The sequence below is a fragment of the Phocoena phocoena genome, chromosome 15 (assembly GCF_963924675.1).
Source record: "Phocoena phocoena chromosome 15, mPhoPho1.1, whole genome shotgun sequence".
Classification (NCBI taxonomy): domain Eukaryota; kingdom Metazoa; phylum Chordata; class Mammalia; order Artiodactyla; family Phocoenidae; genus Phocoena; species Phocoena phocoena.
Genome location: NC_089233.1, coordinates 75,943,698 through 75,960,596, shown reverse-complemented (window position 1 = coordinate 75,960,596; position 16,899 = coordinate 75,943,698). Strand labels below are relative to the sequence as shown.

General features: G+C 47.5%; 1 protein-coding gene across 1 annotated transcript in view; it reads left to right on the top strand.

The window, feature by feature from the left end:
• The window catches only part of PTGIS (prostaglandin I2 synthase), a 39,967-nt gene extending 33,495 nt beyond the window's left edge, over nt 1–6,472 (top strand). Inside the window, exons 7-10 of the mRNA XM_065892462.1 lie at nt 710–878; nt 1,862–2,043; nt 3,505–3,656; nt 6,143–6,472. Coding sequence (XP_065748534.1) covers nt 710–878; nt 1,862–2,043; nt 3,505–3,656; nt 6,143–6,287 — 648 coding nt within the window. The 3' untranslated portion in view covers nt 6,288–6,472. The remainder of the gene's footprint in view (nt 1–709; nt 879–1,861; nt 2,044–3,504; nt 3,657–6,142) is intronic.
• Nucleotides 6,473–16,899: the final 10,427 nt, after the last annotated feature.

The following is a 16,899-nucleotide window of genomic DNA, read 5'->3' as shown; positions in this document are numbered from 1 at the left end:
ACCTGTCTGTGGGTCTGCTGGGAGTCAGCTGGTCTAGACCAGGCTCGGCTGGACAGCTCAGCTCTGCTCCGGGTGTTTCTCAGCTTCCTCTTTAGCTCAGCTCTGCTCCGGGTGTTTCTCAGCTTCCTCTTGGGACCAGCCAGCTAGCCGGGCAAGTAGAAACCCACAAGGTCTCTTAAGGCCCAGACTTAGCACTGCTGTTCTGTCAATTCTGCCTCGTTCTATTGGCCTAAGCAGGTCACATGGCTCAGCCCAAATCCAAGGGGCTGAGGAAATACGCTCTGCCCCTTTAACGTGAGGAAGTGCAGAGTCACACGGTAAGAAGCATGCATGCAGGGAAGGTTGGGGAATTGGGGCTAAGGATGCATCCATCCTCAGATGTTAACAGTAATCTTAACTGATATACTTTGTACTGACATTTTCGCTGATTAGCTACGGAGGTTTCCTGTGTGACCTCAGATCAATGATTTTGCTCAAGGTCAGGGATGCCAAGAGTGGCCTTGAAGCAGGCATTGGGCTAGGCCAAAGCCACCACAGCATATTTGGGCCATGTCCTGAGGCCGAAGATAGACATGGGTCCTCAGGAGTGGGAACCCAGGCCTCCCGGCCCCAGTGCCTCGGCCCAGGCTGTGTCCGTGGCACAGACTGGTGAGCTCCCAGCCCAGCTTTGCGCTCTTGATGCTGTAACGGGGGCACCTTCTCGTTTCAGGGGAACATGGGTCCTGCCGCCTTCTGGGTCCTGCTCTTCCTTCTCAGGACCCCCGAGGCCCTGGCTGCTGTCCGCGGAGAGCTTGAGCCTATGCTCTTGCAAGTAGAGCAGCCCATTTCGCAGATGACCGCCCTTCCACAGAAGGTTTTGGACAGCATGCCTGTGCTCGGTGAGACAGTCAGACCCTCCAAGACAGCCCCAAAGGCCAGGGCATCATGGGCCCCCAAGCCCGCCCTCCCCGTCATGGGTTCCCAGCGTCCAGGGTCCATCGGTGTCCTCTGACCTAGGGTCCCCCTGGGCCTCCTGTCTTCATAGACCTGGCATCTCCATGCCCTGGTCTCCACTACCCATGTTTCATGGTCTCAGTGGGAGATTTTTTGTTGCAAGTGGCAAAACACCTAACTTAAATGGGCTGAAGCAGAAAAGGGACTTCATGTGGGGCAGGTAACTGAAAAGTCTAGAGGGACTGGCTTCAGGCACAGGTAGATCCAGGTGCTTTAGCAATGCCATCAGGTCTTTGTCCATCCTCAGCCTCATTTTCCACTGGGTTGACTCCAGTCTCAGGCTGGCAAGATGGCTGCCAGTGGCTCCGGGCTGATGTGTTCCCGGCTCTGGGAGGGTGTGCTTCTCTGCAACGTTCCCACCCAGAGCCCCAGGAATGTGTCTCTTTGGCTCTCTTTGGGTCGTGTGCCCATCTGGAGCCAATCATGGGTGCTCTGATTAGCCAATCACAGCCCAATCCCAGGTGTTGGGAGTGAAATCAACAGCCCAACCCCCTGAGAGTGGGGGAGGGGATGGTCCCCAGAAGAAAGCAGGGAACTGTTTCCAGAAAGGGAATGTATGCTAGACAGGCAGACACAACCAATATGGATGGCCCTGCTCTTTCCCTAGCCTCCTCTGGTATCTCCCTGGAAGATACCTTCCCTCACAGCTTCTTTTAGGGTCAGACCCAAACCTTCATGTCCAAAGTCTCTGAAGACTGCAGCAATCACATGTCATCACTTGGCCATTTTGGGTCGTGCTTTGTGATGGTGGGCAAGTCATGCACCCTCTCTGAGCCTTCCCGCCTGCCTCTGTAAAATGAGAGCTGGGGGTGGCATTCGAGTGGGGAAGAGGACAGTGCTGAACCCCCCTTTTATCTGCCCTGTGCAGACAGCGTGCTGAGTGAGAGCCTCAGGCTCACCGCTGCACCCTTCATCACCCGCGAGGTCATGGTGGACATGGCCTTGCCCATGGCAGATGGGCGGGAATTCACCCTGCGATGTGGCGACCGCCTCCTCCTCTTCCCCTTCCTGAGTCCCCAGAAGGACCCGGAGATCTACACAGACCCAGAGGTAAAAGGCATACCAGGGGCTGTGGGGGAAGATGAGTGGCTTCAGGATCTGTCCTATCTGAGTGGCAGCCAATTCTGCTCTTTGTTTGCTGTGGAACCTTGCCCCGATCACTTCATCTCTCTGTATCTCTGTTTCCTCACCTGTGAAATGGATCTCAGAATAGCACCTGCCTCACAGGGTTGTCAGGAAGATTAAATGTGATCATGTAACCAAGATCTTCATAGCACCTGGCACACACTAAGCGCCTTGCAGGGGACAGCTGAGCAATTTTTCCGGTTTTCAGAATGTTATAATGTCAGCTTCCCAGCACTTTTACCTCTCCCTGGAATTTGAGATGGGGCAAACTTTTACAATTTCTAACAGATTTGGATGTTTACTGTGTGCCAGGTTCTGTGCTGTGCATCCATACATCCATCCAACCATCCATCCATACATCCATCCATGCATCCATCCATCCACCCAACATCCATCCATCCATCTATCCATCCATGCATCCATCCATCCATCACCTCACTCTTCCACCTGTCTATCCACTGGTCCATTCACCTATCCTTCCACCCATCCTTCAGTTAGCACCTACTCTGTACAACAAAGCCCTATGCTCAGACACAATCTTCACATTACCACTCTACAATGTAACCAAAGGAAATTGGCATTCTCTTTTTTAAAAATAATTTTAATTTCTTTTATTTTAAATTGCAAAACTAATATATACTTATAAGATAGAAATATAGACATATATATTTAAAAGTAAAAATTTGTCTTCATTCCACTTCCTCTCCAGTTCCACAGGGTTCTCTAACAGTGGTTGGGAGTGTGTCCTTTAGATAATATTTATGCCTTTACAGACATATACACAACACACTCACACACATATGAATAGGCAGGTGTGTAGTATAGGATCACACAATACATGTTATTCCAACACTTTCTTTTTTCATTCAACAACCAGTCCTTTTGTTATTTTTTTAAATTAATTAATTTATTTGTTTTTATTTTTGGCTGTATTGCGTCTTCATTGCAGTGCGTGGGCTTCTCATTGTCGTGGCTTCTCTTGTTGTAGAGCACAGGCTCTAGGCGTGAGGGCTTCAGTAGTTGTGGCGCGCAGGCTCAGTAGCTGTGGCGCACGGGCTTAGTTGGTCCACGGCATGTGGGATCTTCCTGGAGCAGGATTCGAACCCGTGTTCCCTGCATTGGCAGGCAAATTCTTAACCACTGCGCCACTAGGGAAGCCTTCAACAACCAGTCTTAAAAGTTCTTTCCATGTCAGCACACACAGACCAAGCTCGACATTATAAAGAGCTGCCATAATTTTTAACCAATCCCCTATCAGTTGGGCTTTACATTATTTCCAGTTTTTCTCTCTTATAAACAAGACTGTGATGAACATCCTCATACATTTTTCTTTGTCCATGCCTATTTTTGGGGTGGCATCAGAAAGGGACCTTCTTCCTATTTCAGGTATTTAAATACAACCGATTCCTGAACCCTGATGGATCAGAGAAGAAAGACTTTTACAAGGATGGGAAGCGACTGAAGAATTACAGCATGCCATGGGGAGCAGGGCACAACCAGTGCCTGGGGAGGGGTTATGCCATCAGCAGCATCAAACAGTGAGTACCGGGCACGGGGAGCCGAGTGCCTCATAAATTCTCCTCCCTGGGCCCCAAGAGCCTTGGCCCTCGGATCACAAACAGATTGGACCAGGGGTTATGACATCCGCCTGTCCTTCTGTCCAGCTGGGTAACCTTCTGTGCCTCTGTTTCCTCAACTGTAAAATAGGAGTACTGACCATACTACATCTCAGGGGTGTCGGGACAAATGAAGTGGACCTTTCTAGGTACTTTAGCCACTGCCTGGCTCATTGTAGGTATTTGATAAAAGTTATTATTTGTGATTACTAATATTACTATTATTAATGTTTAGGCATTATGCTAGTGAATGGGCACATTACATTAAGCTTTTGGCCTCAGCTTTCTCAACAGTAAAATGGAGATAATAATACAGTTGGCTCTGCTCTAACGCTTCATGTGCATTGCTAAAAATCCCCGCACCATGGGAAGTCACAGAGTAAAAACCACAGGATTGTGGGGGAAATAGGGCTGGGGCCCAACCCTCAAAAACTTCATCAGTGACACACACACACAAAAAGATACGCACCTAGGAAAATACAGTAGTATAGGTTTACACATGTTAAATGGAATAAACAGAAATGCCTAAGTGCTCCAATAAATATGGTGCTTTACTTTGAAAATGACCTGACGTTTGCCATGCAAGTGGGCATTGGATGGAGCTGTGAGTTACGATGAAGCCTGGGAGGAGGGTTATCTGAGGTCGGACGCCTGAAGAGAATGGTGTGGGTCACCACACACTGGTGTGTGCGTTTTGTGAATTCCCGCTCAGCTTGGTTCAGCTGGGTGCAGTTTTTCATTCTCCCAGTGTTTCTTGCAGATGAAATGACCACAAGCAAATGTGAAATTTGTGTTACGCTTCATTCTTGCCCTAATAGGTCAGTCCCACTGGGACAAATGCACATGTTCAAAACAAGTGTTACAGCAGAACCGACTGAAGTTCCCACTCCATAAAGTTTTGGGACAGATAAAAAGAGATAATGGATATGAAATGCTCAGCACTGTGTCTGGAACATAGTGTTCAATAATTGAGCTCATTTGTTATTATTTTAATCTCAGTGAATTGTCATGATACCTGCCAGCTGGTCAGTCTATCACTGACTCCAGAGGTCAAATCATTCCTCACGGTCAGGCACCTGGTGAGTGGAGGTGCCAGGATCCAAATCCAGGTGTGGGTACAGATACCTTCCACCCCCCCACCCCACCCATATAAACTCACCCTCTACCATCCTGCAGCTTCAGAGCTGGAATGGTTACATCCCACCTTGTTGACCTTCTTTGACCAGATGGGGAAACCGAGGCCCCGAGTGGGAAGAATCACACCCCCTTAAGAGGCAGAGCCCAGGGACTTCCCTGGTGGTCCAGTGGTTAAGACTCTGTGCTTCCACTGCAGGGGGCATGGGTTCGATCCCTGGTAGGGGAACTAAGATCCCATGGCCAAAAAACAAAAGGCAGAGCCCAGGTGTGTGCCCAGCTCTCCTGCCCAGAACGTTGACATTGCTCTGTCCTCATCTTCCCTCTTTTTCACTCGTTCAATAAGATTAAAGAATCCCTGCCATGCATTCTGTCCGGCATTGGGCATCTGGTTCGCCGTGGGAGCGGGTGGTAAGGTCCAGAGTAGTAGAGGATTCAGCCTGACCTTTATTAACACAGGTGGTAAGATAAGGCAGGTGGAACCAGTTCACATCAGGTGGGGCTGCCACCACATTTAGGGCCCCACTGATTACATCCTCACGTGGTTTGTGTACTTATTAGGACAGCTTTCCAGAAGGTGGCAGTAAAGAGTGCCTGCCTGCTCTTGCAAAGTTGGTATATTCTAACAGTTTTTCCCAGACAGCGGTAAGATATCTGCAGGGAGGGGTGCCCGCTTCTGATCTCACAAAGGCAGCTGTGGCTCAGCGGTACCCCAGACGAGGCAGACGGTTCCAGGAGTTTGGTGGGGGTCTGGGCTGTGTATGGTGGGAAGAATCAGGAAGGGTCACTGTCCGTGTTAATCACAAGCGAGGCTGTGCTCTGCTGTGTCAAACGACCTCCAAGTCTCAGTGGCTCGTATAACAAAGGTTTAGTTCCCACTCACACAACGTTGGCTGTGGGTTTGGGGGGGCTCTTCCCCTCCATGCAGGGACTCAGGGGCCAGGATCTTCCCATCTTCCCACTCCATCATCTCAGCATGGAACCCACACAGCTGCCAGGCAGTAGAGAAAGCTGGAGAGTCAGGCACTGGCTTGGAAATGCTTTGATGTGGAATTGACCCACGTCACTCCTGCCCACAGGCCGTCAGCCAGGACTCGGGAGCTCCTGGACTGGTGAGCAGAAAATGCCTGTGCTCTGCTCTCTCACCCTCCTTTCCCACTTTAACCAAAGTGAGAGCTGGGGTGAGACCCAGGAGGACGCCATCGCTTTCCCGCCTGACTCCAAACAGGCCTCCCACTCTCCCCCTTCACGCCTTCAACACTGTCTCTCTGCAGATTCGTGTTCCTCGTGCTGGCGCGCTTTGACCTGGAGCTGATCAGCCCGGACGTGGAGATGCCCTTGTTTGACCTCAGCAGGTACGGCTTCGGGCTGATGCAGCCGGAACACGACGTGCCTGTCCGTTACCGCATCCGGCCTTGAGCTCCGGGGCAGATGGGACTCCACGCACCCAGCCTGACCCTAGTCGCCCAACGTTCTGTGCCTGCGTTCGGCCTGGGTACAGAGCTTTGAACACCCAACGGTGCCAAGCGTTATCCCTTCCCTACTGTTTTTCCTAGAAGGCTGTGTCTGAGGGAGGGGAAAGAAGGGGAGTGAAGAAAAGACACCAAAAGCTCTGCGGATTACCTGCTGCAAAGTTTAAGTTCCAAAATGAGGCTCTTTCCGCTCCCAGCCCCTCTGGCCCCTCTCACCTTTAGGATACCCACTAAAGCTCGAGCAGACGGGGCACAACTAGGAGACCCCACTGCTCTGCCCCCAGCCCCCACGGGCTGCCGTCCAAGGCCCTGACAGTGGTGCCGTCCAGACCCTAACCAGTCAGAGCAGATGCTGGCCACTAAAAGGCCATTTGGGCCTAGCTGTGCGTCTGTTGAAATAAACTCTGTCCCCAAATTTTTTTTAAACTACCTAAAGCCAAAGAGTCTCTTACAATATCTGCTTTCCTAGGCACCCCACTTGCTAGACACTTCCCCCATCTCTCCGTTCGCACCGATCCTTGAGAAAATGCTGGAGGGTTTCCCGATGCTGGTGCATCCCCAGTGTGGAGTGGGGGCAGCCTCCAGATGACGGGCTCTGAGGACCAGGCTTCTGTGCGTTACAGTTACGGGCTCCAGACGGGGTTGGTGTTCCCAGCGCTGGGACTCAGGCAGGGAGTTAGCAAGACACAGCCCAGACTGGATGGCCCCAGTGAAAGGAAGCAGCCAGGGCTCCTGGGACTGGTCAAGCCAAAGAAGAGGAGGTGTTGGTTTCCTACATTCTAGCTTAGAAGCTCCAGCTGTGGGCACCGTCCAGATTGCAGGCCTGTTTTGTTTGTCCTACATTTAAAAAAAAATACATTAGCGTTATCTTGTCATCTTTGGGAAAGTTGATTCAAAATGTCCAGCTTCTCTTGAAAACTTGAAAGATCTGTCCACACTGGGCCCATATTCCCAAGGGCAACCACTGGCCAGAGCTCAGTAGCAGCTGCCTCCCTATCGGGGGCCTGTGGGCTCTGGTTCACCAGGATTTCTACTTGGTCTGCTTCTCTAGTCACAGCACCTCCTGTCCCCCGAAGACACCCAAGTTTGAGAACCCTGTTCCTACTCTTAGAGGTGATATTGTAGGAGGTGGTGGGAACCCGCTGATTGGTTCTCAGACCAATGGTCCATCCTATCCTGGGTGCACCACCCTTTGATCAAATAGAGCAGTGATGAAAACTTGCCTTTGCATCAGCTTTAGGAAAAAAAAAAAGATCAAAAAGAAAAATTGCCTGGAAACTTTTATTATGATGACAAGTATTAATATTAGGTCCTGTTTATTGAGGACCCTCTAAATGCCTGTGACAGGAACAGTAGATATAGTATTTCTACTTTTCACGGCATCTCTGCAAAGAGAGGATGGTTATGCCCTCTTTATAGTTGAGGAAATGGGCTCAGAGAGGTGAAGTGACTTGCCCAGAGTCGCACAGCTTGTAAGCTGATAGAATTTTGCAAACAGACTTACTGTCCCAGTAGCAAATGCTAGATGGGTGGCTCTGTGCTCTTTGGGCTCAATGGGGTGGTGGACCGGCAGTTCTGTTTGGCATCAGAGAGCTGACAGAGCCAGAGACACCCATGGGTGGATGCATCTCATGAGATGTAGACACGCATACACACATATAGCTAGGTTCCTGTAGCTTTAGCTGGAGCGAGAAGAGAGGACCTGAGATCTCTGAATGTTCCAGGGGCTAGTCTCTTCTCAGGGCGGCACCGGGGCTTGGGGGCTTCCCTGGCCCTCAGCCTCCAGGCGGCCCTAGGATTCCCAGACAGGCACTGTGATTGGCAGGAGGCGGGATATCCCCAGGGAAACCCATCTTCACGCCTGGGTGACCCCCACTGCCTCCTGCTTCTTAACTCTGCAGGAAATCAGGGCTGGCAGCCTCCTGTGGGAGGATGGAGCCAGTTTCCATGGCAACCCTCGGCTGCCTCTTCCTTCCTGGCTTGGAAGGGAAGGGAGGAGGCCTCAGAAATAGCTCCAGGAAGATCTCTTGTACGTGGCTGCTACCCTGGTGTGCTGGGGAAAAGCCCTTCTGATTTCCCCCTTCCAAATCAGGGCTGCTTTGTCACTGAGACTAGATTCTCACCTGTGTTCAAAAAAGGGCCTTTTCCCTTTAAAGGTGACACCTTGGAGCCACAACCATTAGGAAGAGACGATTCTCCCACCAGGCAGCTCCAGCTGGTATCAGAGATATTGAAGTACAGCTTGGGAGACAATGCTTTAAACCCACCTTTGTTTCAATCTTTATTATTTTTTCTTTCTTCTTTTAAAAAATATAAGCTATAGAGAAAAGAAGGAGAGATGAGTGGGTTAGCTCCTTGCTACAGGTTATTTAGGAAGGTACCCAGATGTCATTGTATTTCTTCATACCTTGTTTTAGAATCACGAAATTGCAGGACCTATATCAGAAATATTCTTAGGTTGACCTAATGGAGTGTTTCTTTACCATCATCGTGATGATTATTTTTTGCTATATTTTGTATTGTTATTTACCAGGTATTTTCCTTTAAACAGTCTCATTTTTTAAACTTAAATTTGTTTAAAAAGGGGACTTTTTTTCCTCTGCCGGTAACAACATGTATCGCTTGCTGCCAGAAATAGAAAGTGACTGAGAAAGAAATCCGCTGGGGAGGGGTCCTCTGCGCTGGCGTCACCAAGGCTTGGAGCCTGAGCTCTGTCTCTTCTCTGTTACAAAATGAAACAAACACATGTTTGAGTGGCGTTAAGGCTGCGCCAGCACCACCCTGAGACTCTGTCCATGACAGTCACAGGGTGGGGGGAAGGGAGAGAAAGAGGAGTAAGCTGCCCACCACATGGGCGTGCATTACGCCTGGTGCGAGGGCTGCCCAGGGTCATCTCCTGCCACCAGTGGGTCCCGCCCACGGTGAGCTGGGGACATCCCACCTGCCCATTCTCCAGATGGAAAAACAAGCTTGGAGAGATGAATCATCTGGCTCAGCGTCACTGATTTGTATGTTTGTTGTTTCTTAAAGACGGTGTTTCGTGAGTAGCAGTGATTTTTCCACCTTGCTGTTTTAACAAAGAATTCTATTTTTATATAATATTGTCGAGTCGAAATGCGCTGAAATACATTAAATCACCCTTGTTTGTGGAACTGCCTCTGAGTGTGATTCAGATTGAGAGTTGGCTGTGTCCAGAATAGCGAGGTTAGTGCCTGGGAAGGGAGCACAGAGTCCATATGTGCCTGGCTCTGGGACAGGGCCTTTCGTGGACAGAATCAAGTCGCACCTCCAGCCACCCTCCAGACCATATATTATTATCTCCATTTTTACCAAGGAGGAAACTGAGGGTCAGAAAGTGAAGTGGCTGGCCCAGGATCTTGTGGTTAATAAGTAGTAGACACGGGATTCAAATGCAGGTCTCCCTGCTTCCTGAGACCGTGTTCAGGATCTTTCTATCAACAATCCTCCTGATGGCAGAGGAGGGACCGGGTACCCTTAGCGGATTTTGGGGAAGAGGCTCACAGCCCAAAGTAAGGCAAGCAAAAAAGTGTCTTACAAGTTCACTAAATGTTACCTATCCTTCATGCAGATATATGCATTTATTTTAATATTAAAAAGAAGAGAAGTTTTTTGTTTTTGTTTTTTGTGCCACACCGCACAGCATGTAGGATCTTAGTTCCCTGACTAGGGATAGAACCCAAGCCCCCGGCAGTGGAAGCTCGGAGTCCTAACCACTGGACCACCAGGGAATTCCCAGGAAGAAATGAATTATATTAGCTTTGGGAAAAATTGAAAAGGGAAAATCATTTTTTTCTCTCAAATCTTTGAGTAAAAATAATGTCCTGGTACTTCCCTGGTGGTCCAGCGGTTAAGACTCTGTGCTTCCACTGCAGGGGGCACAGGTTCCATCCCTGGTCTGGGAACTAAGATCCCACCTGCCGCTCAGCTTGGCCAAAAAAAAAAAAAAAAAAGTGTCCAGAGGCAAATGTCCTTCATCTGTGGGGGGCCATGGAGGCACAAAGTAACACAGCAACATTTTATACGTTAAAATGTTTACATTCAACACAGCAGACATTTCTTTCTCTCTCATGCAGATGCAGGATATCAGAGGTGGTGTGGCATCTCCACAGTCACCAGGCCTCTTCCTTTGGTCCCTCCAGCATCTGTAACCAGTGCTTTCCACCTCAGGGACCAATGTGGCTGCTTGAGCTCCAGCCATTTTGTCCACATTCCAGCCAGCAGGAAGGGGAGAGAAGGAAAGAGGGGGAAAACCTGTTTCTATCCCATTGGTCACAATTTAGTCACATGATACTCCTTACTGCATAGGAGGCTGGGAAATGTAGTCTTTCTCTCCAGGAGACCAATACGTGCCTGCAGAAGGGCACTGCACCCCAGCTTGACAAGTGCTGCGTTATGCTCTTCTGTTTACCAGTCATGGTCTGAGCCACATGCAGGGCCAAAGGGACAACACTTGGCTTCTCTGAGCCATTGACTTTCTATCAGAGGTCTGCAGCTCCAGGACTTTGACCTTTCAGACCCCTGTACTATAAAAGTCAAGAGAAAGACTCCAGAGTTTTATTTTGCCAGGTAAGGACATTAAGAAATACATTTGTCATTTGCTTCCACTGTCAATCTATGAAAGGACATTTGAATACCCCTAACACAGAAAGGTAGGTTCCATATCAGAATTAATACAACCACTCAAGGGTTGGTATTAAATAGCTCGAAAGTGGAAACAACCCAAATGTCCATCAACTGATGAGTGGATAAACACAATGTGGTATATTCATACAATGGAATACTGTTTGTCAACAAAAAGGAATGAGGTACTGGTACATGGTACAATATAGATGAATCTTGAAAACATATTCTGAGCGAAAGAAGCCAGTCACAAAAAGCTACGTATTGTATGGTTCCATTTATGTGAAATGTCAGAATCGGTAAATCAATAATGACAGAAAGTAGGTTAGCAGTTTCGAGGGGTTAAGGGGCAGGAGGTATGGGGAGAAATAAAGAGTGACTACTAAAAGGTATGAGGGGCTTGTCATGTATTGTGCCCAGTTTGGAGGCTCTGAGCACAGCAGAAACGGAGACCTCAGAGGTTCTAAAACAGCCTTTTATATGCTGAAGTTAAAAATCAGGTCAAATACTTCTTTTCTTAAAACCCGTCAGTGCTCTTGCTATGAAATCCAAAAACCTCCAGACAACCCTCACCTACACGGTTTTTGTCTCCTCCTCTGTTTTTCTTTCCTACTCCTTTTCAGCCCATTCTTGCCCTCATACACTCTGCCCTGGCCACACCTGCCGTCTTCCATCTCCTTCAACCCTCCCACCTGCCCCAGGGCCTTTGCACCTGCTCTCCCTTCTATATTTATGGTTTGGTGGTCACTCTGACTTAAGACTCATCAGCACCATCACTCCCTCAGGAAGTTCTTGAGCTGAAGTCGCTGCCTCTCCTCCCCATTATTCTTATTCTCACACTTTTACTTATTTCCTTCATATTGAGTATCAATATTAGATTATTTTTAAATGTCTCTGGTTATGTCTCCCATTTAAATGGGAGCTCCAGGACAGCAGGTTGGTTTCACCACTGTTGGATTCCCAACATGCAACCTAAGCTCGGCACCTAATAGGTGCTTTGGAAATATGTGCTAATAAGTGAAAGAATGGCCTTTTTCTCATCTTGGGAGAGATTGTCATTTATCTTGGACAGTGAGGAGTCATAAAGCATTATAAGTAGGGGAGCGATGTGGTCAGACTTGTGCCTTTAAAGGTCAACCCTGGTTGCAGCAGGGACGTTGGATTCAAGGAAGTATAAAATGAGGGAAGGGAGATGAGAGAGGAGGCAGATGAGGTCAGGACAGAGTGGACAAGGGCGATGGAAAGGAAGTAGGAAAGTGATCAGTCTCCAAAGGGCAGGAGGGCTGGACTTAATGATATCTTAGGAGAATCGGTTAATTAGCCCTTGATCTCTGTGGCTTTTATTTCCTCCTTTTGCTGACTCACTCCTTTTCTACTGCATCTTGGAGTTCCCAGGCTTTTCTGTGGGGAAGAGGTATTAGTTTACCTCTAATTGCTCTGTTGGAAGCTCATGCCTCAGTCCATCCTCACCCTGTATTTCATCATTGTTTGACCACAGACCCTGGAAGCCAGTGGCTTTGGCAAAGTCCAGGCCATGAAGGGGCTCAACGGACTACGTGCAGGTTTACCTATCTCCCTCTGTGGGGACCCTCTGGTCGTGTCCACATTTCCTCCCAGGGAGGGAGCTCAAGAGACCATGCCACAGCTTAGCACAGAGCATTGTGTGTAGGAAACACCCCAAAATGTTAGGTGGTAGATGGGTGGGAATGGCTGAGAAAGTGGGTAGGGTGGCTGGGTGGATGGGTGAGTGGTGGGTAGATGCATGAATATTTGGGCTGGATGAGTGATTGGGTGGTGGGATGAATGAGTGTGTAGATGCATGGGTGGGTAGATAGTAGGTGGATGAGTGACTAGGTGGGTAAGTGATTGGGCATATGGATGGATGGATGGATAGATTGATCGATCGATGGATGGATAGATGGACGAGTGAATGGGTAGATAGACAGGTGGATGGAAAGACAGATGGTATATGGATGGGTAGATGGCTGGATAATGATAGATGGGTGAATAAGTGGGTAGAAAGATGGATAGTGGTTAGAATATGTGAATGAATGGAAAGAAGGATGAGTGAGTGAATGAGTGCATGGATTGATGGGTGAGTGGGTAGATAAGCATAGTTGGATAGTTTGGTGGCTGAGTATATGGATGGATGAATGGGTGGTTGGGTTGACGGGTAGGTGGTGAGCAAAAGATGAAAATAAAAATGGGAAAATGTTTGGGTTGGTCAGAAAATCAAACTCACCCACTTTCCAGGAACCTGGACCAGGAACCCCAGGGCTTGATAAAGGTAATCAGGCTAGATTGAAAAAGTACTAGAATCAGACATCTGGTCACTCAAAGACCATCCAACAGCTAATCGGTACAGTGCCTGGCATATAGTAACTGTTTAATCCACGTTAGCTGTTGTTACTGTGGTTGTCAGTGTAGTTACTGAAGTTATATTAATGTGTACTTGCTAGTCTTAGGTATGGTGCTAAGCGCTTCACATGCCTTATCTCATTAGTCCCACCAGCAACCCCAGGAGGTAGATTCCATCATTAACCCCATTTTACTCATGATTTATTATTATTGGGGCAAAAGAGAAATGGGCAAAAAGACTGGACTCCAAGCTGCTAGAAAAATCCCTGGGGCTACTGGAACTGTATCTGGGCAAGGCCACCGCATAGAGCAGTTGTCCTGAGTGACAGCCACTCAGAGATGTCAATTATATCCCTTGAGCCTTTGGGTACCCTCATACCCGAAAACAGTTATTCCTTCCCAAGGGTCTGTGCCCAGTGGTGCTGAGATACCTGAGTAGGATACTCAGTGGGATTATAAATAAGTGATACCTGGTATTATGGAGTCCAAGAAAAAAAGTCTGACTTCAAGTGGACATGTCTCTTGCCAGCCCAGCTTAGACGGGGATTCACTTGTATTTACATGGATGAATTGGGCTGACTTGACCTCATTCAGCCTCGGAGAAAACTCTCAACACCTCTCAGTGGGACGTCTGCCGGGAGGGCCTGAGCAGAAGGTGGTTTGTGACATAGTGCTGGTACTTGGCTGCCTACTTACTGGTTGACCATCAGGATACTTACTGCACCTCCTGACGAGCTTTTTAGTTTTCCCATCTGTAGAATGAGATGGTTATACTTGAACTCAATGCCGGGCTCCTTCTCCGTAGAACATTCTAAGTTTTATTACTCTTTTTGCACTGTTTCCTATAAGTACATTATAAGGAGATGGTAAACTTCTGGTTAGTGGAGAGAGAATTGAATCGGTTGGGTTCTTTGGGACTTAAATGACAAAATCACAACACAATCTGGCTTAGGTAAGAAGGGGTATTTACTAGTTCCCATAAGTGGGAAACCCAGAGGCACTGCCTTCAGGCATGGCTGGATCCAGGAGCTCTAATGACATTGAAAGGACTCAGTATCTCAATCTCTGGGCTCTACAATCCCTTCTATTGGCTTTATTTCTAGATAGTCTCTCTGCTTATGACGGTGGAAAATTCTAAGAAATGAAGACCAGGTGCTTTCAAATAATTTATAGTCTTTTCATTTAGAACATAAAATTTCTAAATTGGGCACTATGCAGAGCCTGGGGAAACAGAGAGCGGCAAGACAACTTCTTTGGACTTCCTTGGCCTTTGTGTGCAACATGCATGAACTTAAATTTATACCAAGGCCAGGAAAGTAACATAAATAAGAAAAGTGTCTTGAGTGAGGAATATTAGGCAGAGGTGGAGACTGTAGCATAATAGAGAGCACATCCTGCCTAAAGGGGGTGGCTGTGGTTCAAGGCCAGCAACTCCTCTTGAGCCAGCTGTAATTGCCATGTTACACAGGAATGTGGGCCAGTGTTAATCAGTTCCTCTAATTTTTCAAGAGAAAACAGAAATCCAGATTTTCATGGAAATCCCTCTGATATTTAAATATTAACTAAAACAAAAAAATCTGTGATGGCCACACAACAAAAGTCTGCAGATAACCAGCTCATGACCTCTGCTATTTAGCACAGGGGATTGCCCAGAGGACTTGAACACTGCTTACATACTAACGATTTCTTTTAAAAAGATGTATACAAATAGCAGTTTAGCTGACTTGAGACTGTGAAGCATCTCAGAGGGTCTCCTCATGAAAGGCTTGGAGTCAGAGAGGGGGCCCATAAGAGAACTCTTTGCCAGTTTTATTTCTTATATACCTTGCCCCCACCCTCACCAATAGGATTGGATACTCCTGGAGTCAGAGGTGTGTCTTATTCATAAGTTTCTTATATACCTTCATATAAGAGGATTTATTTATTCATTCAATAAATATTTATTGAGCATTTACTCTGTACCTGGCATTGTGCTGGGCACTATGGGAACAGTGTGGCAGACACTGTTGGTTGCCTACCCAACTTTAATCTTCACTTCTTCCTTGTTAAATAAACTTCAATTTTGTAAGGGCAGTAATTAGCCTAACCCTAAGGGGTGAATCCTATTTTCTTTGACAGTGATTGGTATAGGAGTGGCCATGTGACCCATGATATGGAACTTGGCAGAGATTTTGGGGGCGGGGGCGGGGGCGGATAAAAGGGGAATTATTTTTGGCCACCTTGGCCATCTCCTTCTTTCTGCCTTTGAATATGGTTTTATGGAGGCTTATGCCTGGAGTGGTGGCAACTATTTTGTGAATATGAGGCAACAAGCTTGGGACAAAAAGCCAATATATTGAAGAAGACAGAGAAAAAAAAATGGAAGAAGCCTGGGTCCTTAATAACATAGCTGAGCTGCTTAATCAACTCTCCTACCACCCTCATCCTAAATTTTTATGTGAGATAATTAAATATCCTTATTCTTTAAGCTCCTGTTAGTAAAGTATTCTGTTACTTGAGATGAGCAAGACAGACCACCTCCTGCCCTTGGGTAACCTACAATCTATCAGATAATGAGAGCTAGCCATGAGTAAATGCTTTCTATAAATTCCTTATAATAATTTCCATCCTCCTTTTACACAGAAGAAAAAACTTGAGCCTCAGAGAGGTTTAACCACTTGCCCAAGGTCATTTTGCAAAAAATGGCACCAATCATTCTTACTCCAGAACTCACTCTTTGAGCCACTGGCAACACTTACTTCCTTCTTAAGTTTGCACTGAATCCTTTGCACTGAGTAAATATATGAACAAGTAGTAGCAACAGGGCTTTTGCTTAAAAGTTACAGAACTGTTTGCACCATCTGCACTTCTAACATCCAATTGTACACAGAGGTTCTTTATCTGAATCTGGAGCCAGAGCCAGAACTTTGCAGGAATTGGGCCACCTGGAGTGACAAATCTGAATGACATGGAATATCTAGCACTGGCCTCGGACTTGGGGAGGACTCTCCACTGTCAGAGCCCTGTAGCTATGAAATTGCCCAGCTATTCCCACCACTATCATCCCAGTCAAAACCCCATTATCTCTGGCCTGGACAATTGCAGAAGTCTCATGATGGGTCTTCCTGCTGCTTCCTTCGCCGCCGCCCGATCCCTTTTGTCCCCCAAATCCCATAATGCACACAGCAGCTGGAAGAATCACTTTGAAACATATACCAGCACATGGAACTTCTCTGCTTAAAACTCTATCATGGCTTCCCATCACAATTAAGAAAAAAAACTCAAAAACATTCCTTAACCTTGAGAATAAAATCCCCAAAGGGCTCTGCCTGGCCTGGTTCCATCCACTTCTCTAACTTCCTTTCCCAAGCTTATTTCTATCTTAGGGCTTTTGCTTGTTTTGTTTCCCCTGCCTGTACCTGCATCCTCAGGACTTCACATGGTTGTCTTCTCCCTGCCCTCAGATTCTTGCCTTAGATATATCACCTCCTCCAGGAAGCCTTTCCTGCCTGACCACCCTATCTAAAGTTGCTGATACCTCTCCCAGTCATGCTGTATCACTTCCTCTCACTTACTTTTCT